Consider the following 23190-nt stretch of genomic DNA (forward strand, 5'->3'; position numbering starts at 1 on the left):
GGAAAGCATAAATTCCCACTGCATTTCCTTTTTTTTTTTTTTTTTTTTTTTTCTTTTTTTTTTTTTTCATCTGTGCTGTAGATTAGTCCCTCTGATGGAAAGATCCTTAACTTTGGACAAGTAAAGAACTGTGAAGTGGAGCAAGTAAAAGGGGTTACTTATTCTCTGGAGTCTTTCCTGGGACCTCGCATCAGCACAGAAGACTTGCGTTTTAGGGAGGGTAAGTTCTGACCCTCACACCTGTTGTGCTCTGCCCATTCTAAGTCTCCATAGACATCACATTTCCAGGAAAAAAGAAAGCAGTTCTGTGATATTTGTTATATTTTTGGGGATAAACATGTCACTGTCGTAGTTCTTCTTTCACATCAGTAGCTTGCACTATCTAACTCATTCTAATTCTCCCAGTTTCTTTGGTTTCATTTTCTGTGGTTATTTTAATAATTACAGTGACTCCGAGGACTGCCACAATAGCAGTGCTGTAGCATTCCTGCTGACAGACCATGTGCCTGAGCACGTGGTTAGCAAAGATTGGCTGCACCCTAATGCATTTTGTGCACAAGCACCATACCTCTACTGATAATGTGCTTTCACTACTGCTGCACCTTGAGCACCATCTTCATGGCCTTCAATTTTGATAAGAGCAACACATTTTGCTGAACTGGAGAGGGGACTGCAGAGACCCCTCCTGCTAACAGCAGGCTTATTTTCAACATGATCTCAACAGAGAACTTCATAAACCTAAGACCTCTTCACAAATTCTGTTACTTCAAGTGGTAGCTTTAGGAAAACAGGATTTCAGTTTTGGAGTTTACGTTCCCTAAGCAGAGCAGCAGAAACTGATGAATTTCCAAATTGTTTAAAACGGTACAGGATCTTATCTCATTTTGTAAAGGGAAAAGAATACATTGACACATTGGATTCTTGGGCCTATTTCTAGTCTTAACACATGCAGACTGCATTCAGTCCACTGTTTCTACTAGTGGCTGCTCAACTATTGTAGTGATGGCATGAAGAGTACCTTTAACTCCTTTCTTTCTGTGCAGTCCCACCTGGCAACTCATTTCAGCAACAGCTAGTCACAAAGGAAGGGAATGAGCTCTACCACTGTGTAATCTACCTTGCACCAGGGGATTATCACTGCTTCCACTCGCCCACTGACTGGAGAGTGTCACACCGCCGTCATTTTCCAGGTAGGTTTCTTCTAGAAAATTAATGCAGAGGGGCTGTGGATGGGAGCACTATTACAGGCCACTGCTGGATGAGATGTGCCAGTGGAACAGTTGTATATGATAGATAATGGGAGCATGGTGCTTTGTCACACATGGTTATGAGTTCTAAGGTAGTATAGGTTACCAGAATTAATCACATGTGAATGCTAAAAGCAGTAATATTGCATTCAGGTTTTTGTAATTCTTGGAAATAATTGTTGACCCAGGTTGATCCTATTCTCTCCCAGGAGGGGAAAAAAAAAAAAAAAAAAAGATCAGTTTGCATATGAAGTATAGTTCTGCAAGTCAGAGCAAACAGTAGCTTAAAATATGATATCTGTTCCTGTATTTGGCAAAAAAGATACAGCCAAACAGTAACTCTACCAGAGTTGGCTTCAGGTGGCTTTGTCCTTCTCTTTGCAGACCATCGTGTTCTAGCTCAGCAAAAAAAAAAGGTTTATTTCTTGGTCTTCAGTCCTGAAGTCTTGATTTTGATTTCAAACCCTCTTAGGGAAGATAAAGACCTGCCACAAAGTTTGAGAAATCTGTCAAATGCCAGATTTAAGTTACGTTATGAAGTTAAACTCCAAAACAAAGGAGTTTAATGAAATTTAGCTATCAGATTCAATGTAGTGAAGTGCATGCACTTACATCCAAACAGTACTGCAGTACTGTTATGAGACTAATAGTTGAGCTTGAGTATTTTCTCACTATTGCAGGCTCTTTGATGTCTGTGAATCCTGGAGTTGCTCGCTGGATCAAGGAATTGTTCTGCCACAATGAACGGGTTGTCCTTACAGGAGACTGGAAACATGGATTTTTCTCTTTAACAGCTGTAGGAGCAACAAATGTGGGCTCTATCCGCATCTACTTTGACCAGGTGAGTAAGATTACTGATAGGCAGCTTTCTGGTTTTGATTGCTGAGGTTTGTAAAGCATAATGGAAGAACAATAAAAAATCAAAATCCTATCAGCCTGAAATTAAGATGTTTCACTCTGTTGATGTTCTGCACTGACTCATATATAGGGAGCTATCTGCACTGTAGACTTTTTTTTCTTTTAATATTCCTGTTGCATTTTTGAATTGTAAGGTCCTGCATTGGAACTGCCTTGATACCCAAAGGCTACACCTATATTGATAGAGTACTGAAACTCTCAAGTAACAGTTTCTTCCTTCTTTTTACAGGACTTGCATACCAACAGTCCACGTTACTCAAAGGGTTCCTACAACGACTTCAGCTTCATATCCAACAACAACAAGGAGGGAATTCCCATGAGGAAGGGAGAACATTTAGGGGAATTTAACTTGGGCTCGACTATTGTACTAATCTTTGAGGCACCCAAGGACTTCAAATTCCACCTTAAAGCTGGACAGAAAATCCGTTTTGGAGAAGCACTGGGCTCTCTCTAGAGACTCACACAGCAAGAAGGCTTTAGATCCAAATGGACTCTTAATACATTGTGGAGTGTTTCACTTGACAAGCATGTATCACTCAGCAGGACCTGGGTGAGGAAAACAGGTGTCTTTGCTGTGTTCACCTTTAGAATATTTGGCCTATATTTACATATTGCTGCTGAAACGCAGAAAGAGAAGAACGAACATCTATATATCAGGTACAGTTGCCTTTAAAGATACTGACCATGGAGGTTTCTGTCCTACCCTGTGCCTGTAGTCCTTTGTGTTCTCCCCTCAGTGTGCCACAGGATAACTATGTTCATAAGCTTATAAATCCCTTTTAAGCCTTCCTAGACTGCAGGTCCAATGGGTAAGGGTGGAAGCAGAGATTAGCTGTATTTAAAGGGATGTTGGCAAGTTGAATCAGACCTTGTACCTTAGAAGTATCTTTTTCAGACCTTGAATAACAGATGTGTTCTCATCTTTATTCTAAAACACTCCTCTGAAGTTCTTACATAAAATGCACAGAGAGCCAGAAAGTTCAATGGACAAGTATGGCTTCACACTCCAAACTAAGCAAAATGCACAGAGAGGATCTGTACAGTAAGTTACACGCCCAATCTATTTTCCAATGTTAGACAACTTTTAATTCTTTTACCTGACTATGTCCCTTTAGGAATGGACTTTGCACTGTATTTTAAAGCTAAAAACACTGTGTCTACATTCCATATGATGAAACTGGTCATCTTGGGATTTTATTTTTTTAAATATTAGGAGACAGATCCATATGTCCATTTTCTATTCTATGGTTTTATTTTGCTATTCCAGGCCTTAAGGACTTTGTATAAGAGACAGTTCACTTCTTGAATTAAGGGTTGGAAGACAGATTCCTGTGATTCTATGTATCTTCATTGTTGCTTTGTCATTAAATTCTTGAAGAATTAGTTCCTCTATTTACAGAGCAGTTTCAGATACTTCAGGACCAAATTTTATTGCATGGAGTGAAATGCCCTATGCACTGCCAGTGTATTAAAATATGGCTCATTGTTGAAGCAATCTTTGGCCTTCCAGCTGCCAACCTGGCTGTCCTACAGTGGACCGGCAACTATTTCGTCTTAGCTGAAGCCACACCTGCTCTGATTTCTGCCCTCATACTTAATGATAAGAATGGGCTGGGGCCTGAATGCTTTACACTGAAGCTTCATCTTACAGTGAAACTTAAGAGCCTTGTAACTTCATGTCAATAAGAGTCAATAACGCCCTGGATCTGTTGAATATGGCACCAAAAGCCCTGACAGAAACTGTGCCAAACTGGAGAAATTCCATTTTAAAGCAATATATTGATTGGTTTTAGAGTTTAAATTCTTTTAAGTCCAGACACTCAAACATTTAGAACTGTCTTTGCTGCCCAGAGCTTGCTGGAGTGGACATGTTTATAAAATTTGCCTTTTTGATCTCCAAAAGTTTCTCATATTACTTTCTTGCTTGAGCCTTGGGTGTTTTTTTTCTGCTACTTCAAGGAGCTAGTAGGCTTTGACCAGCTGTGTTTTCCTTAAGAAATACTTACCTTTTTTGTATGCACTGCAGAAAATAGAATATAATTTTATTGTACGCATCCAGTTTGCCAAGTCCTGTATGCTTAGCTTGTCATCAGGAAAGAAGGGATGGTAAACTGTGTGTAGTGATGTAAGTCCAGCTGTGACTCAAAGATGATGGTGGCTGTTCAGGTGACAAGCAGGAGAAAATTCATTTGGCTCTGAGAGTCAGTGTTTCCTCACTTTACATGGGGAGGAGTTTGAAAGCTTGAAGTGGCTCTCAGCCACCTATCACGTTAAGCTTCTTGGCAGTAGCAAGTTTACTCCTGCAGCAGTATATTACCACAGACAGGTTCTAGAAATGTGCACTTTCTTAAACCACTGCGAGAAAGAAATAGTAAAGCAAACATCAGCCCCAGGGGCTACAGCTTTGATTAGCCTCAACTTCGAAGACAGATTAATAGACAACACCTTTGTTCCCGTGAATGAGAGAAAAATGACTGAATCTCTTCCCTTCTTTTCCACTGGGGTTGGTGGCATCCAGCCATAGCCAAAGCAATGTCAAGCTTTAATTTATTGCTACTCAGCAGCATCATCAGCCGCAGTAGCTGAAGGTTACTGACAGGCAGTAGGAGATAGATTACCTGATGTTTGCTTTAATAGAAGTCTTAAGAGGAGGAAGATGATTCAGTGTGTGAGTGGCTGGTTTTGTGAAGGTCTCAATGCTGTACAAAGCTAGCTAATTAATAAACGTTACTTGCTATGCAGGGGTCAGCAATCACCCTGGAAGTGGAAGCAGAGTTCCTAGAGGGTACTGATAATGCTGTGAATTTCTCCTGCATGGAGAATCCATTGAATTCTTCAACTGTATCAGTAGCACGGTATTTTTGTATGTCAAAGTGTATGACTTACTGACATGAACTCATTTAATTGCAAACATTTTGAAATAAAGAGTCTTATCCGTGTTGCTTATTTTTGTGAAATGTCAGATTAACCTAAGCTACGTCCTATGAGTGCAGTGTGAAGTAACAAAATAAAACAAGCAAGAATGTTTAAGTTAGTTTATAAAATAGAAATACCACACCTGGACTAAGAGAATGCATACATCTCTTTCCATCCTCTATGCTTTTCTGCTTTGAAAGGGGTGAAAACTGCAGCCACTCCTTCTGGAAATCAGGTTGGTATGAATTTACATATCCAGAGCAACCTGAATATCGTGCAGGCGAGCAACCAGGTTCTGCACGTGACATCTCTCTCGGTGTTGTGCTTTGGTGAGAGCACTGATCCTCACCTCCAACTGAAAGTAAAGAAGATGGCATGAGTTGGTTGTTTGTACAAGTGTTTAGTCTTTTTGACTGAGGAAGACTGAATGAGCTCTACCAGCCTTTACGTTAACGGTCAGTGGAGCAAAACTCAGAAGAGTCTACTGGAGCTGCAGCTACGCTTCTGAACAAAGATTCATGGACACAGCAGTCTGTTGAGCTCAGCAGCCCACTTCTGCTTACAAATTTCCCTTTTTTTATTTTAGTAACAGCTTACTAATGATTCTCACAACCACCATTAGCCTTCAGGCTAAGTGCATAGCATAGTGATGACAAGTTAGACTTTGTTCTGTTCATCTGCTGTTTACTCACCTGGTCCAATTCTTCCCGAACTTTTTGTATACTATCTTGATCCTGTAGTTGTGCTCTCCTTTCTAGCCACCTATGTAGAATCTGTGCCTGCTGCCGACAAGACCTGATAAAATGGATTAGAAGGATTCTTATCCAGAGTAGGAGCTCAGCAGTCTAATCCAACATAAACGTTCAATTGATGCCCTTGTTGTTTTGTTTTGTTTTTGTCCCATACTAATGAGGGATGAAAGTATAAAAAGGGGGATAAGGGGCGCTGGGAAGTAGAAAAGTGTCTGGAAGCTTTCATCTCCACCTTTAATCCTATATCCAGACTTCTGCATTTCGTGACAGACCCCACCTCTCCAAGCCCCATTCTTTTTCAAGCACTTTATAAATTTTTATCGTTCTACTGGAGAAGTTATCTACCAAGTTCACAATATTAGTGGAGGTTTTTAATTTGGGGGTGTGTGTGTGTGTGTTTTTCTCCCACCTGGAGTGAACTCCTAATTAAACAAAGATTTCTGTTCTTTTAACAGTTCTGTGAAACAGAATGGTTATTTTCAGAAGTAGACATGCTCATATAAAGAAATCAATATTGAGCTGACAGCATGAAGAAAGGCTGGCTATAGGGGCTTTGCAACCTACTTGAGTTCTTGCTTCCTGCTGAAGTAGTACTGCATTTGCTGTTGGATGCTTTGGAGCTCTGCTTCTAGCTTTCTCTGTAGCACTATTTCTTCTCTGGAACTGTGCTTTCTTTCTTCCAATTCAGCTGAATGGAAGATAAAGGACAAAGCAAGGGAAGTACACTTATTCTGTTTCTTATCAGGGAAAGTCGGGTTAATAGACAGGAAACATGAAATCCTTGAGTCCTTTTCACATTTTGTAACCATGTAGCATCTGTTGACTCAAAAGATCATACCTAAGAAAGCAGGAGACCTGACAGCATTACAGGCTCCCAGTTTAAACATAACAAAGACGAGAAATACTCTAGTGAATAGTTCTGTACTACAAATGCTGCTTATAATTTTGTGTTTTATATCTACTCTAGAAGTAAGTCTGGTCCCATCAAGATAAATGCAGTATAAAGAGGTGCTCAGACATCATTTATCCTTTTAAGTTTTCCAGCAGTACTGGGTGAATTTTACCCTCTCCAGCTCAGCTTTGTATTCATGCTGAGTATACGTGCATACCCCACTGCTAGCACACTGCTAAAATCTCTCCCCTATCAGTTCCAATCCTTCCGTCTCCTCCTCCAAGGGCTTTAGTCCCATGCTTCAGCAGAATACACACAGCTTTATTACCAGTCCCTAATAAACGGCTGAATCTTTACCTCCTGATGTTGGCATACAAGAATGCCTTGTCTCCCATGTTTGAGAGTTGAACTACAATCTTTCATAGACTGAAAGAGAATGTGTAACCACTACAGCTTAGAGCTGAGGACCTACCTGCATTTTGGTGACTCTGTTTTCTCAGTAATTCTTCAGGTGACAGCAAATGTGACTGTAAGTTTGGTTGCAACTTCTCCAACTCTTTTCTCTGTTGACAAGCTTGGGAACGGGCTCCTGTCTGACCATGCACAGGCTGACCTCCTTTCTGCAAGGTCACAAAGACATTTATTTTGTTCCTCGGAGGATTTTCCTTAATTTCCTACAAGGAGGAATGCACCTGCCCCAAACTACTAAGCTCTCCTCACACTGAAACGCTGCCTACAGTTATTGAACCTGTCTCACCAGCACCACTTGTTCTGTCCTATTTCAAAAAAAATAAGTTCTTTCCTTGACAGCAGGGAAGTACTCCATCAAGATGAATACCTTTTATTCTGATTGCAACTGAGGAGTTTAAAATGCAAGCACATACTTGCAGGTGAAATGAATTTCAGTATGTGAGTCTTGGCTATAGCCAATACTCCTAACCTAAGTTACTTAAATTCCTGTTATCTTGGCAAACTGACTACACTGAAATCGTTGAAGGAGCTGCCCCTCAAGTCAATTGCTAGGAGAAGCATCCTACTGGGATGCTTCAGCAATACACTCACCACTTCTGCTCCAGCTTTAACTTGGGGCATGAAAGATGAAGGAGACCATAACTCTGGCTTCTGAACAACACAGTGCACATCACTTGTCCTTGATGGTACAGATGGGAGAGCATCGTGTGTCAGAGAAGAGTAGCAGTGAGTGGTACTGCCCAGTTGTGGGAGCCTCTTACAGGTGTTTTCTTCCATTTCCATTGTTAACATTAAATTCCCATTCTGAGAAGAACATTTGTTTGCATCTGTTGGCTGAAAAGGCATTTCTGATCTGTAAAGGAAGAAAGAAAGTACCCGTACATTTCAACCTACTGGTCTTATACTTCACAGTCAGTGGAAAAATAAAAATAAAAATAAACAGAATCTTGCTATTCCCTCGCATACTGAAATAAGCTCCTGCCTTGCAGGGCACTAACTGGCTTCCTAAACCACCAGCAGTACCATACATGGCACAGAAGTGCTAGCAGCCTACCTCCATCCAGACCTGCACTGACCTTGCTGTAAAAAATAATTAAAAAATCCTTTTAAATGGGAAAAAACAATCATATTTTGAAAACTTTCCAGTTGGCAGAAGCAACTCTCAATTTAACAAGAAAAATAATAAAAACAAAATAAAAACAAACAGAAAACCACAAAAAAAGCAGCAAAGCAGTTAAGTTTTCTATGATGCCTACCCACCCTGCTCCAGATCCTTCACATGAACCCTGGCTGAAACAATTCAGAGGTGACAATTCAGCCTGAGTTTTGGAAATTGGTGATCTCTCATCTTTCCATTCAAATGTTGTATTAATGAAACAAAGGCCTTGGTTGCTATTTAATTGACTTGAATGTTCCATTATTCTTGTCCACTTTACAAGAAATCTGAAATTTTATGGCAATTTTGATACCATAGGACAATGCACAGTCCCACAGTTACTGAATGCTTTGTATTACAAAGGCATGGGAATTTGAGGGGAGAAGCACAGTGTAGCACCCTTTTCCTTTACTATTAAAAAGAGATTTTCTACCTGGAAAAAGGAGTTCCCAGCAGTTCCTTTCCTTCTAGAGATTCTATGAGGAAGTCAGGTCTTCGTGGTGGTAACCTTGCTCGTCGAACAACCTCTCTGAAAAGAACAGAAACCATATAGAATCATTATTATTTCAAATTGGCAGAAGCTGGCATTGCAGCTAAAGAAATAGTTTTATTCTGTCACTTATCCCCTGCCTGCAGAATTGCCCTTACATGTGACAGTTTTTAAAGATTAAATTTCAACCTGTATCAATGTCACGACCTGGTTCACTGTATGTTTTTTGTTTTGTCAGATTTCATTCCATGACTTCGGTGGGGAAAAGAAGAGCTTCAGTAACAGCTCTAAGTCACTTGGGCAAGATAAGCTGCCATGATGGCATAAAATCCCTTCACCACACACTAATCAAGTGTTTCATTATGTAACAGATCCTATGACAAACAATCAATACACACAAATTTATAGTTGTATGTTGAGAAAGTCCTACTAGAAAGCATATGGCTGAGATTATTCCACTCATCACCAATAGAGAAGTCACAAAATTCTTTCATTACTTAAAGGCCAATATATGTGCTATACAGCAGCTCTTGCATGCCTCAGCAACACCAGCCATGTGGCAAAGCATCAGAGAAAGGAAAACTGCATGGAAATAACCATCACCACTGTAAAAACTTGGAAACATACACGTACAGATTTGCTTTTATCTAAGTCTCAGCTGAACAAAAGGACAGGGTGTTTTACTTTGAACCACAGGCAAAATTGTATGTGAGATCCAAACAAGGGATGAGATGTAGTGCTCCAAGATACAGATATGCACACATACATATATAGACACACAGACACAGAGTGTATGTAAAACTACATACAGATATCAGAGGAATGCAGGAGAGATGAATTTTATACTCACAGCTCACTGAGAGTTGAGTCATCGCCAGCAAATAGGAATGGTAGATCACTGCATTTTGAAGGCCACAGCTTTTCCTCTGCTGAATGTCCTCTTGTTTCAAGGCTGTCATCAGGTATTTCAAATGTCACTTGCTTCTTCAAAGATGGCAGAAAAGAACGAGGCTTATTTAACTTCTTGTAGAGAGCCTTCTGTTTCCAGAGCATTGCACAACGATAGACTGACTGGTGAAGATTGTAAGCTGCCTGCCAACACAAAGAATAGTAGAGTATTTGATGGTTGAGAGTGGACAGTAACACCACCCACCCATGGAGAACACAGGTGAAATGAACTGCAATTCTGACGACCTGAGAGCCATACCATCTCTCCATGCTAAATCAGCGGGTCCAGCACATTAACATTTTGATAAAGGGAATTAACTGGGTGCTTCTGTAACGAGGCAGGCTGCACATGAATAAACAACAATGCCTTGAAAATCTGGAAAAGAGCTAGTGAAGCTACCCAAGAACAGGAAGAAAATAATCAGTGCAGGCATTCCTATGATCCTCTCCACACACAGGGCTGGGCAGACACTCCAAGGCAGATGTGACACTGTAGCCCACATTTACAAGCATAAGTGGTGCTAAATCTAGGGCAGGGTTAGATGCAGCTAAAACTAGAATTCAGAGACCTTAGCCACGGGCGAAGGTTTTAACCAGCTACATTGTCTATGGTAGGATTTGGCCAGTTTTGAAACAGCTTCATTACAAAAGACTTCCAAATAGCAACACAAGCCTGAACTGCTATAGACTTAGCTGGGCTGAAGAACAAGGTGTTTTGCTTTAAATCACAGACAAAAGCATATGTCAGATCCAAATAAGTGCTGAGATACAGAGTTGCAAGATACATACACACTGCAGACACACACACAGTCAGACTGACTATAGATCAGAGCAGATCAGTGCCCTGGGTGTATCCAAGAGATCACTCTTGTCTCTTACCTTCATCTGGTTCCGGGCTTGGAGTTCTTCCCTCAACTGTTTCATGCCAGCAGTGTACCTCAAAATCCTGGTTACACCTTCTCTCAGGAGGGCAGCACGATAAACTCCTTTGGCTTTTTCAATGCGTTCTTTGTGCTGCTGTTGCCCCTGGGCAAATCTCAACCAAGCACTGAATACCTACAACATAAAGAGCAGACAGCTGAAAGCATTACAAAGACAACTTCTGGGTGACAGACTCCCCCTGCAGACAAGAACATTCTCTGTTCCACTGGATAGTAACAGGTAGAGCTACAGCAGGACACCACCAAAAGACAAGGAAATGAGGATTTAAGTCAGCTAAGAGAGGATAGGGAAAACACACAGAATTTTCTTTTGACTGGATAAGAGGGTCTGGGGACAGTTTTCCAGCATACCAAATTGATATACAGCACTTCAAAGAGGAAAAGGAAAGAAGAGATGCACAACGTGCACTCTGTCAATTGCAGTCAGACCTATGTATGATGTGCACAGTCTCAAACACACTTGTCTGCCTCTGAGCCTCACACAGCCTTACCTTCCTCTGCAATGAAAGTGACCAGTGCCACAATGCTTGTACTGTCTTCCGCTTTTCCCATTGCTGCTGCAACAGCTATAAGAAAAAAATATATGTTGTACAATCAGGTTGGGAGTTTACATGTGCCATAACAGAAATACCAGCCAAATGCAGCATTAACCAAAGAGGAAGTGCTGGTAGAGCCATTGCTGAATAACCTACTCAGTTCGCCCAGTATATGTATATACTGAGCTAATGGAACCAAGAATCCAGAGAATGTTTAAGTAGTTTTGTTTGGTCTCACGTGGAATAAATGATAATAAGAAGGAATAAGCATCAGCAAGGAGCTATACACTTAACCAAAGGCCAATTCCTTACCCTTGCCTTCCAGCACAAAAAAAAAGTAGAGCGAAGCCTATGAGTCATTAGCTGTCCTCCTTTTCTCTGCAGTAGCTGCAAGGCAAAAAAAGAAATGAGTCACTTGCAGACAAATCCAATTTATCTGAGCCAAATGTTGCTAGAGCAAAACAAGTACCAAGGGGCCTTCATCACCTACCCTTTGTTGAGGCCAGCCACCCTCAAATCCCAAACACTCTACAGTGTAACACCATCTGCAAATTTTCAAAAGCCCAAGAAAGTCTTTATTGACAGTAAATTATTTCACATATGGCAGCCTAGCTTGTCATCTCCTGTTACATCTGCTAGCTCTAATCAGCACTTCTTCAAGCAAAGCACATGCATGTTCCTTCCTCAGTGCACAATACACTTAAACTCCTCCTTGGCCAAGACTATCATTTCTTTCTCCAGACATATCACTTGCTCCTCTACACCAGCAACTTCCCACCCTAAGCAGCTTGCTAGCGAGGTTGCTGATCCATCTCACCATCTTCTCAATGCACTGTTGATGGTATTTCTTCCATTTTTCCAGGTAATTCTGCAGTAGGTGCTGCTGATGGTGCTGCACTGCTCTGCGCTGCTGAACCTTCATCATCAGAGACTCCTTAGTAAATTCCTTCCAGCAAAGAAACAGGGCCTGTAAACGCACTATCAAGAAAAGATAAATTAACTACCATACTGAAAGAAACTATCAATCTCAGCTAGTACTGATTGATCAGCTACTCCTCTAGGCTGTTTTGGCCATACTTCACACTGACAATACTCAGCACTTGGAAGAAGGATGCTGAAGAATTTCAGATATCAGTCATGATACTTTGCCCTGTCTTGCAAGTCTTTCCTGATGTCACTGACACTCTTTATAATCTTTAGGAAATCATTTGACCCCTTTGTGCTTCAGAGTCATCAGTCACACTGTTTACAAGAAATCATGACATTGCTTGCAGAGTTTGAGGGCCTTTTCATGTTAATGACTAGAGGCAATAATTGATAAAATGACTTGCACAGCCTTCAGAACAGAGATGTCTGAGCTTCTCAGTATCACTAATGGAAAACTCCATAAAGGATGGAAGTGTTACCATCCATTATATAGAGAGAGAACTGAGAGAGAGGCATAAGAAGCTTGCAGTAGAATGCTGGAGCCCCAGGTCATTCCCCATTCTATGGGGCCAAACAGTTAGGCTTAAAATGAAGTCATCCATACTGACAACATAAAAGACTGCCCGACTAAGCTACACTTTCTAGGGACTATACATGGATAGCTAAGTTTTTAGGGAGTTTAATATCCCCAACAGCTCACCTGCGTCCAAATGTTTTCTGGCCTCCATCACAGCTGCCACCTTCTGCTGACGGTGACACACTCGTAGTGAGGCAGTGCACCTCCACTGCAGCAACACCTAAAAGATATGATGCAAACAGGGGACAGGATACAGAGTGACACTGTAATATTCTTAGAAGTGGAAGCAGTGTACTCCACACTGCTGGCACCACAACCATTTCTATTTTATTTTTTCAAATCAGGCTTAGCAAAATCATGCAAATTTCCTACGAGTGAAATTTCAGAGGGTCTCCCTCACATTTTTTTCAAGGCATTCCTCTTTTCTGTCTTCCCCACAGGTAATACTACTATCAGTAGTAGTATCAGACTACTTCCTCCTAAGGAAATGGGGAGGAGGAAAGTAACAAGAACAACCATGAGCTCACTCACAGAAAATAGTTTCAGAGATGCCTGTTGAAATAACCTGGAACTGGGAATTTGGCTCTCACAACTTCTTAGGCCTTCCTTGATAGTGGCTCTTAGATCAAGTTTTGGTTCCTTCTAACTGCATTACCTGACCCCACCTGACCTAGCATTTGTACAGACCTTAGTATCTACTATACCTTTAACAGGATTGCTCTCTGGTAGTGCTCATCAGCTTGAGCAGTCACTTTTCTTTCATGTATAAGAGCAAGAGCATTTTTCCTCCACAAATACAGAAGCCTCCTGTAAGCAAAATGAAAACAAGGAAAAAGAAAATATTAAGAATGATTCTCACTTCACCTGGTATCTTCAGTGTTACAGCAGTCAGAATCCATGCACTGCAGGGAATGATACAGCTTGCTGTCTGGTGTCTGTCATGGAATTGAACACAGATAAACTCTTGCAAGTGCAACAGGCACAGTCCGTGAGATGGTAATAACAACTTAAAAAAAAGTTCAAGCAAAATAGATAGTGACCCAGTAAGTGGCTGAATTCTTTCAGTTAGACCAGCACAGACACAGTCAATTCTCATCAACAAATGCACAAAAATCTACAAGGGTGGCAAGCAAAAGAAACTGAATAACTGATTACAGTGCAGTTACTCCTCTCTCATGCTGCACTGCACAAGAAAACTCAACCTTACCGCAGCAGCAGTCTATTGTGCTGTTCCTCCTTCTCAGCTACTTGGTACAGAATGCAGTGAATGTGATTTTGATAACTCTGTAAGAAAAGCAGAGAGAGGTGAGATTTCCTAAGCTGCCAAGTCCTTTGAGAAGAGAAAATGTCTAGAAAATCTTAATAGCAACTTTAGCGTTGAGGATTAAAAAAAAAGGTTCAAGCCACTGGAATCAAATGCTGTTTTTCTGAGATGAACAGTCATCATGTGCCAGCTAATGCTAGCTGCTGTATATCACTCACCACAGCCACAAGATGACATTGCTTCTTTTGCTCCAAAGAACAACTCATATACCCCCATCTACAACATCTCTATTTCACTTTGCACAATTGATGTGTAAATAACCGAAGTGAAGCAGCACAGCAGCTCGTCATTTTTCACTGAAACACTTAAGCACACACAGACAAGTTTCCACAAAGAAAAAGGCATTCTCTCCTACCTTCCAGGCTGCCAACATCTTGCCCAGTAGCACGTGCTGATAATGCATGTCTGCTTGCACCAGCTTCCTCCATTTCTCACACTGATGTTGCATGTACTACATGTACAGGAGAAAAAAAAAGGCAAAAATAAAATAAATGATGAAGAAAAAACTAGCAATGACAGATAGCAGAAGGAAAAGGACCATTCCTAATCTCTGGGGAAACACTGGTCCTTTATCTTCCTGTAAAGGGTCCACAAACTAGTGCTGCAGTCTGCTATTCCTTTCAAGAGGGCTAAATTAGGCCTTCCCCTCCCCCCCCTTTTCAGGAATCCTCCAGAAGAACAGCACAATTCACTCAAGTTACCAGTTTTGAAGCAACAGACAGATAACAACTTTAATTTTCCCCAACTCTTAACATATGCTGCAAGACACACTCAGTACATCATGTTATGGCAAGAAATGACATAAAAGTTAAATGCCATCTAACACTACCTACTATGGTTTGTGCAAATCCAGACCATACACCACAGCCTTGCTGCACATTCCCAGCCTAGATAAAGCTTTCAGAAAGACACATTTGGTATTCACTAGGAACAATTTCGTCACACTAACTATGGTAACACTACTAGATAAATCTCCAAAGCTATAGTCCCATTCTAACTATCCCTAGACAAGTGAACAAGATGAAGACTAACTCCCTTCACTCCTGCATTATCCCTGTTCCACCCACACTGAATTGATTTTATCCACCTGGGAAGAGAGAAGGACTTAGGAATGATTAGTGTTCAAAATCATTTCCTTTAAAGTGTAGCCATATGGGTACAAACAATTTGAATAGAATAAAAAGGATTTAAGCTTTTCCCCTCCTGTTAACTGTCTCACCTTTCTCCACTTGTTCCAAGATTGCTGCAGACACTTTGAATAGTGAAACCTTAAGGCTTGCATCTCCTTGAGCTTCCTATAGGAGAAATAATTTAATTATTTCTCCCTCAATGCAATCCATGTTACTGCACATTTTTAGCCTAAGTCCATATTCGCTATTGTCAGTTTACTCAGTAAAAGATAAACCAGCATAATCTAAAGCACAAATAAGGAGTCAGAGTCACTGAATTAAATGTCGCTTTGTCAAAAGTGGGCCACCACAGGGCCAGTCCAAATAATTCACAGAATCACAGAATGGCAGGGTTGGAAGGGACCTCAAGGATCATGAATCTCCAACCCCCCTGCCACACGCAGGACCACCAACCTCCCCATTTAATACCAGCCCAGGCTGCCCAGGGCCCCATCCAACCTGGCCTTGAACACCCCCAGGGATGGATGAGGCATCCACAGCCTCTCTGGGCAGCTGTTCCAGCACCTCACCACTCTCTCTGTAAAGAATTTCCTCCTGACATCCAACCTAGATCTCCCCTCCCTCAACTTAAAACCATTTCCCCTCGTCCTGCAGTTATCAACCCTTTCAAAGCGTTGATTCCCCTCCTCTTTGTAGGCTCCTTTTAGGTATTTAAATGGTGCAACGAGGTCACCCCGCAGCCTTCTTTTCTCCTGGCTGAACAAGCCCAGCTCCCTCAGCCTGTCTTCGTAAGGGAGGTGCTCCAGTCCCCTGATCATCTTGGTGGCCTCCTCTGGACCCCCTCCAACAGCTCCCTGTCTTTTTTGTACTGGGGGCTCCACACTTGGACGCAATATTCCAGATGGGGCCTCACAAGTGCAGAGTAGAGGGAGACAATCACCTCCCTGTCCCTGCTGGCCAACCCTCTTTTGATGGAGCCCAATAATTCTCCCCTTTAAAAAATTTCTTACTCTATTTTTCTCTCCTGAGTATTTTTCTTCCACAGATAGAAAGCATTCAGAAGAAGCATGTTCCTGTAGTGATCTCTTGCACGATCCAAGTCCTCTTGCTCTTCCAGACGTGCAGCTGTTCTTCTACGCCAAAGGCACCAGAAAGAACCCAAAAGTTGCCTTTCAAAATGAAGTACAGCCTATAATGGTGAGAAGATGGTAATGAATACATGACACAGGTCAGCTGCAATCAATGGAAGAGACATTTATTCAAAGTTAACAGACAGAACTGCCCCATCTTTATTTTCATCTTTTCATACTGAACAGCAATTGACACAAAGCCCGACTGCTGGGAGTTCCTGTGAACTGTTCTACCTGCTTCTGTGTTTCTGAAGGGAGAAACTGTTATCAGAAAACAGCAGACCAAAGAGAAAACATGGAAACTAATAAGTAGCACATGAAAGACTCCCAACTACTGACAAGTTCTGTTGAATTTGCATGAAGAGAGAAACTCAGAACAGTAAGAGTAAGATGCATCTCCACAAAACCACCAGCACATGCTATCACTGACTATAGTTGCACTATACTGTGTAACTGTGTACACTGTTGTGTAACTTACAGAGCACAAAATAAGGCAGTGGCTACTATGTATTTAAGATTGCAAGATCATATATACATCTGGAAATGAAATACTCCCCCAGGGACCTCCTGGACACCTACCTGGAAGCTGCTAGAGTGTTAGTAGAACACTGTACCTCTTAAATACCCGAGGTTGGCTCTCATTATTATTGTTTCAACCAGTAACTATAAAACAGAGTGCCAGCATATATACACACACTGTGAGGGAATAAATGAATGACTCGTGTGAATAGTTCTGATAATCAGTTGCCTGATTCTATTTATAAATAAGCAGCTTAATCTAAAATGGTGATTAGTAAATACTGGTCGTTTCTGTAACTTGGCTCCACCACCAGGAAAAAAGGAATTTACAACACCTAAGTCCATTTCATGTTAACTAAGGTTCACTGAGAGCTAAGAAAGCATCCCTCTATTTCCTGAGCAAGGCCTGCTAAAAAAAAGATGTTACTTTTTACCCTGTTCTCTCCCATCCTGTACTCTTGCTGCTTGCACGTCCTCACCAACCATGTGTCAAATACATGTCTCATCAGCACCCTCCTGCAAATAAAGAGGAAGATTATCAGCACAGAAGATAAATTCCTTCACACGACTTATTTCATAAACTTCAAAAGACCAACCTATCTACAGCTTAAACAGCATCTTGATTTTCCACCTCAAGCTAGACCTCTTTGGAAATTTGGTAGCTACACAATTTTCTGGGTTAAAACAAGAAAACAAACAACAAAAACTACCAGACAATTAGTTTGCCCTCTGAAACCTTAAGGAGAGTACATAAGACAAGACCAATGAATTTAATGAAGTTATTATAATTGCCTGCTTTCATTCAGATAATTCAAAAAGATTGTCCCAACTTCTGATTCATTTATTTATTTACAAACACAGAAAATTATATAATAACTTCTTACTTCTCATCCATTATACATATAGTCCAACTTCTCCTCCCTTGAAAATACTTTGAAGATCCTACTCTACTTTTATTTTTATTTAAAAACAAACAAACAAAAAGGAACATTGTAATAGAACTTGAAAAATGTTATGACAACAAAAAGCAGCATGGTCTGATTTCAATACTGAAATTCATACCAAAGCCTTCTTTTTAAACAAGGTAAGGTTAGTTGCTATCATCAAATTTTCTTTCTCACTAGATGAAGATAATCCTTCCTTGCTAGTCTGCCTCCCTTCCAGAGACGGGCAAGAATTAAACAACGTTCCAAAGATGTAATGATACATATTTGTAATTGAGCACTACATACTCTCACACAGAACAAGCATGTGGTAGAAGCATCCTAGTCAGAAGTCTGAGCTAATCTAGTGGGAACAGCACACACCCAGCACTACATTCGTTATTTCTAAAACTCAGTCATGTGGGTGTACTAATTGGATTGTTAGCAAGTCTCTGCCCTTCCCTAGTCAAATGTTTAAAATATATTTTGGACTCTCACCAGGCAATTTATGGTAGATAGCTATTACAGCTCATTTTAAATTTATAGCTTGGTAAACAACGTGAGTTAAGTGGGCCTTCCTGGAGGATGCTGGAAGCTGCCAATGGTTTTCAGTTTCAGCTCGAGATCTGGAATCTGTGTGCTGTAAAAGTCAGCATGTTTACTGAGTAGCACAGAGCTGTCTTGTAGAGGTCATGTTCCTCCCTGCTAATCCTCATCCAGAAATGAAGAAGGTTCTAAGGCAACAGCATTTGAAGTACTTGGATATCCTGCAATTTTTGAACTGGCTGATGGCAGCATTAAGAATCAATGGACAGAAAAAGCATAAAAATCCATCCAAATTCATAACACATACATCCCACCAAGCTCCACAGGTCAAATTTAAAAGCATTCTAGCTGCTTTGTTTATGTTGACTTATTTCTAGGACTAAATAAACTCAGCCTCTACAAAAAAACTTATTTTCTCTATTGCTATTCTTCCAACATCAGGCCTAGCATTCGTGAATCATCAGCTTCCCACTTCCCACACAGTAAAGCAGCAGAAAGATGCTGAGCTTTGCCCATGCCCATATTCCAGCCTACTGCTCTCACTGGCAGAACTTCCAGTTTTTGTATCCAATACTGACAGGTCTCCAACTAGGCTTAACCCTTCTCCCCATTGCATTTTACACAGAAGTAGGAGATACAAATTGTTTTTTACAGAAAAGAGCAATTTGCATCAAGAGGATCATGCTCCAAAAGGTATTAATTAAATCAGAACCAAGGCTCACCAATCTCAAATTTGTATAAATTTATATGAATATTTCTCTGCATACCTGTAATGGGCATGAGCCATAGATGTTAAGGCCTGCTGTTGTTGTTCTTCCTTCTCTTCCAAGCGGGACTTCCAGCAGTTCCAGAACTTGTGCAGCACCTGAAACAAAACAATAAAGATATGAAAAAACATGACTATTAAAGGAAGGAGAAGAACCCAAATAAAGATTAAGTGTCTCACTAAACTTGCATGCAGCAGGCAATCATCGTTGCAGCATGCTGCCCTGCTTCACAAATTTTTTTTTTATTACTTGCTTTAATTTGTTCTGGCCAAATAAAAAGTCATGATAAACACTAGAAAACACAAAACTAAAATAACATACCTAAGGTGGACAACAGATTTAGGCAAGAGATTTCCTGTCTCTCAGTATTTAAGAACAGAGTCAGTGATTTAATTAAAAAAAATATTTTGTAGCTGAAAGAAGTAGCCAATAGGACAGCTCAAGAAAAACAATGACCAAGAAAAAAAAGTCACACTCACTGTAACTCGGTGCTGGTGGAATGACAGATTTTTTCTCACTTGATGAAGATGACTGTTCATGACATTCTGCTGAAGACCTTTAAACCCAAACTTCTGTAGGAGTAAGAAATGCAAATAACTTGCACAAAATCCAAGTCAGCAAGCACTCATCAGTTTAGAACTGGCTGCTCCCATCAGCAGATATTTGATGTTCCTCCTTGCAATACCTAAATTTATGATCCTGACGTCAACAAAGCCATCCAATTTCCTCCACAGATCATCACTTCTCCATTTAAACTAAAACTCCCTTCCACTTTCTCAGGGTTTTACATGAGACAACTAACTTTTTCAGTGACTGTCAACACTATTACTCAAGTCCTTTCCTCGTCTACATCTTCAGTTCGGTATTCATAACTCACCTCTTATTAACAATAGAAAAGACCCACTTCCCTTTTAGGCCTCCTCTGCACAAGAGTAAAAGCATTAATACACCGAAGTAGCTGCACTTCTTTTAGTCCACAATTCCACAATACTTTGGCTCACAGATGAACACAGTAAACAGCACTATGTGAGAATCTTGCCTTAAAGGGCTGTTATGGTCACTAACATTTTCAATCTACGATCCAATCAGATTTACTGCCATTCTTTTGATGATTCACACTTAAAGAATTCAGCTCTAAAAAAGCTGAAGGCTTGTGTCCACCTTTCAAGCAGTCTTCATAGGCTTTTCCTTTTTTGGGGGGGAGGTGTGAATAAAAACACTCAACTCACTGCATATACGATCTCATGTGGAAAGCATGTATGGATTACTACAGAAGGAAGTACAAATAATTCTCCTTGTAGCAAAACAGAGCAAGCAGACAAACATCTAGGGTAGTGATACATAGTAGAAATAAAGAAAAAGAAATCACGGAAGACCTAGAGGAAAATTCTATTTCATGGTGAAAAGGCCAGGGAACAGGATAGCCTGGTATAATCAAGATTAATATGCCACTTCACTAGTTTCCTAATTGGAATAATAACTATTTCAGAGAGTAGCAGTTTCCCCATCTGGATTCACTGCCGTTCCGTATCTGGAATTTGGAAACTCACTGTGGTAGAAAATGGCACTTAGTCCCCACTTAGTACCCGTGCACCACTGTTACTATTCAAGGCACACTGAAGAAGTGTCTGAATTCCCTCCACAGCCTCTTCCCCATGATGCAACCTAACTGTGCTCTTACCAACAGCTGATGTCTGTGGTGCTTTTCAGCCAGCTCACATTGCAGAGTCTCTTCCACACACAGTACAACATCTGTTACTGAGTTAAAGCATCTTTTACACAGAAACACTCACCCTGCTACATACACAACCTTCTCTCACAGGCAGGAATGGGATCTCCATCTAAATTTGCTTCAATATTTGAATTCTCAGCACTGTTATTTGTAGGGAGATATCTTGATCACAGTCAAGTTTTTAGATTTGGAAGGTTTACTGCAATACATTTCTAATTTGCCACTACACAGCAGCCAATAGGACAACTCAAGATAAACTCTGACACAAGAACATTACAAAAAAACAAGCTCGTTGTATACAGCTTGATGCTGACAGCTTTACAGATTCTTTTCTCATTTGCAGGTATTTTTTTCTCCTGCAGGCCCTTGGCTAACATACTGTGATCACCATAGCTTTATTTAGTATGGCCTTACACACATCCTTCTAATGATACCTTTGTCACCCCTGCTGCTACATGATATTCCCACTTACTAACCAGATCCTTCCCCTGCAGTGATCTTTTTAACCTGTCCCTGCTGGTGACCACACAGAAAATGGATACAATGCCTCCAGTGTGCAAAGACTCTCCTTAAGGTAATCCTTGCTGACAGTCTTTCAAGATCCTTTTGGTAAACATGCACTCTTCTCCTGCACTCCCATGACAGACGCCAATCTGAGAAACAGTGCTGGACCACCCTGCCTTGGAGATGCTCTTGAGCCAGCTCTAGAAAATAACACACAAATCATTTAGAATCCCATTCTAGATTCTTTTACTTCAGGTCCAGAAGCAAAAGTAGCTCTAACACTGTAAAATAGTGGTAAAAACTCACAGTTAACATTCAGCTGTGGACTATATTCTCCCTTTCGATCAGAAAGATGGTTTTAAAGCAGTAACTTACTGTACTAATTTAAGAAGGAAAACAAATTGATTTAGCAAGTGCCACTGTGTCACTTCTTCAATATACACAAGCTCACATTTCAGTATAGTTGTTATCAGCTTGGCTATCTGGAAGCTGGACTCTTTTCCACGATCATCCACCAACAGGCATTCACCCAAACATTCAAATTTGTACTGGTGACTTCAAGGGAGAAACAAAAGAACTACTGTAATTATCTTTACTGCCCTGTAGGATCTATGATTTGTTCAATTACCAAGAAAATCCACACACAGTCTGGTTCACAAGAGCCCTGACTCGATCCTTCCCACATTTCTCAATCAGAATACAAACTGAAACACGCTAAGTTTCATCAAGGTAACAGTAAAGCATTTTATTTTAAATCATGTGCAGAGCAGCTGATCTTCCTGACAGTTCAGTACAGAACTTGAGCCAGCCAGGCCTGCAACAGTGCACTGGCCAGGTAGCACCTCACCATCTGTTGAGGCTGCAGGAAGCACTGCAGTGCCTGCTGTAATAAACGTAACGGTGCCCTAAGCAACTCCTGCCCTTACTCACCATTTTCACTCACCATTCTGATGTTTCTTTTCCCTGCGGATGTTCACATATTCCAGCCATGCTTTCATGCACTTCTTCAATTCCCTGTGCACGTGGTGAGTTACTGCCCAGGTCTCCTTCTGCTTGGCCTTCTGGCTGCTTAAATATAGGTGCCACCACTGCAGCCAAGCCTGACAGGACAATTGAGAGAGGACAGAAATGAGAAAAAGACAAGATTAGGGAAGTAGAACAAAGTAGGGTGGGGCAGAACACAGTTAATAGAAAATTCCCCATAGAAGTGGAAGCCACGAGCAATGAGCGTTTCTCCAAGTAAATAAAACAAAACCAACAAAAATCTACAATTATTTTCATCAGCTGTGGGTGGATAATAAAAGTGCAAACCATGGTCACCAACCTTGCCCCAGCCAATTTAATAACCTGTCATTCCTCCTGTATTTACAGCCTTCTCTCTCACTCTAGTTCATTCACACCCAAAGCAACAGCAGCATAGAAAAGGTAGAAACGCAGAGAATGTCCACTTTGTACTGTATATGGGATTCTTGTTGTTTTTCATATTCCCACATTTTTTTCCCCTTAGAAGCCCAAAATAATATTAGAAGAATAATACTAGAATATTAGAAGCCCAAAATAATAAAGGATAACAGACTTTCAGAAAGATGAGTTTCCAAACCATAAGCTTATCTCTTCAGCATAATGTTGTCCTAAAACAGGTAGTGCTGCTACCTTAGAGTGAAGGCAGAATTAAATACCATCATCTGACTTTTTTTTTTTTTTTTAATTGAAACAGACAAAAAGCAACAGTTCCATGGAAAGAAAGAAAACCATGTTGCTCTCACTTTAGCTGAAATGAAGAAACTGGCAACCTCTCAAGAATATGAAATGCTAGATCGAACTTCCTTACTCAAAAAAGAGTT

At 40.7% G+C, this 23190-nt stretch overlaps 2 protein-coding genes across 10 annotated transcripts in view; one reads left to right on the forward strand and one right to left on the reverse strand.

Moving 5' to 3' along the window:
* Positions 1–5111, forward strand: part of PISD (phosphatidylserine decarboxylase) — a 24834-nt gene extending 19723 nt beyond the window's left edge. For all 6 annotated transcript variants that reach the window (XM_085238202.1, XM_085238201.1, XM_085238200.1 and 3 more), the window contains 4 exons: positions 82–220; positions 1044–1190; positions 1928–2088; positions 2395–5111. In XM_085238202.1, coding sequence (XP_085094328.1) covers positions 82–220; positions 1044–1190; positions 1928–2088; positions 2395–2619 — 672 coding nt within the window. In that variant the 3' untranslated portion in view covers positions 2620–5111. The remainder of the gene's footprint in view (positions 1–81; positions 221–1043; positions 1191–1927; positions 2089–2394) is intronic.
* The window catches only part of SFI1 (SFI1 centrin binding protein), a 32449-nt gene continuing 9282 nt past the window's right edge, over positions 24–23190 (reverse strand). For 3 of the 4 annotated variants that reach the window (XM_085238189.1, XM_085238190.1, XM_085238191.1), the window contains 24 exons: positions 22290–22446; positions 21385–21546; positions 20792–20862; positions 19590–19682; positions 19111–19208; positions 17309–17390; positions 16236–16414; positions 15315–15390; positions 14451–14546; positions 13979–14055; positions 13476–13578; positions 12895–12991; positions 12085–12245; positions 11580–11654; positions 11223–11297; positions 10670–10846; positions 9693–9934; positions 8786–8881; positions 7788–8049; positions 7198–7345; positions 6398–6521; positions 5774–5876; positions 5224–5436; positions 24–4520 (listed from right to left, as the gene is read on the reverse strand). In XM_085238189.1, coding sequence (XP_085094315.1) covers positions 5329–5436; positions 5774–5876; positions 6398–6521; positions 7198–7345; positions 7788–8049; positions 8786–8881; positions 9693–9934; positions 10670–10846; positions 11223–11297; positions 11580–11654; positions 12085–12245; positions 12895–12991; positions 13476–13578; positions 13979–14055; positions 14451–14546; positions 15315–15390; positions 16236–16414; positions 17309–17390; positions 19111–19208; positions 19590–19682; positions 20792–20862; positions 21385–21546; positions 22290–22446 — 2862 coding nt within the window. In that variant the 3' untranslated portion in view covers positions 24–4520; positions 5224–5328. The remainder of the gene's footprint in view (positions 4521–5223; positions 5437–5773; positions 5877–6397; positions 6522–7197; positions 7346–7787; positions 8050–8785; positions 8882–9692; positions 9935–10669; positions 10847–11222; positions 11298–11579; positions 11655–12084; positions 12246–12894; positions 12992–13475; positions 13579–13978; positions 14056–14450; positions 14547–15314; positions 15391–16235; positions 16415–17308; positions 17391–19110; positions 19209–19589; positions 19683–20791; positions 20863–21384; positions 21547–22289; positions 22447–23190) is intronic. The other variant, XM_085238188.1, reaches the window with a different exon arrangement.

This window comes from Meleagris gallopavo, chromosome 17 (assembly GCF_905368555.1).
Source record: "Meleagris gallopavo chromosome 17, MGAL_WU_HG_1.1, whole genome shotgun sequence".
NCBI lineage: Eukaryota > Metazoa > Chordata > Aves > Galliformes > Phasianidae > Meleagris > Meleagris gallopavo.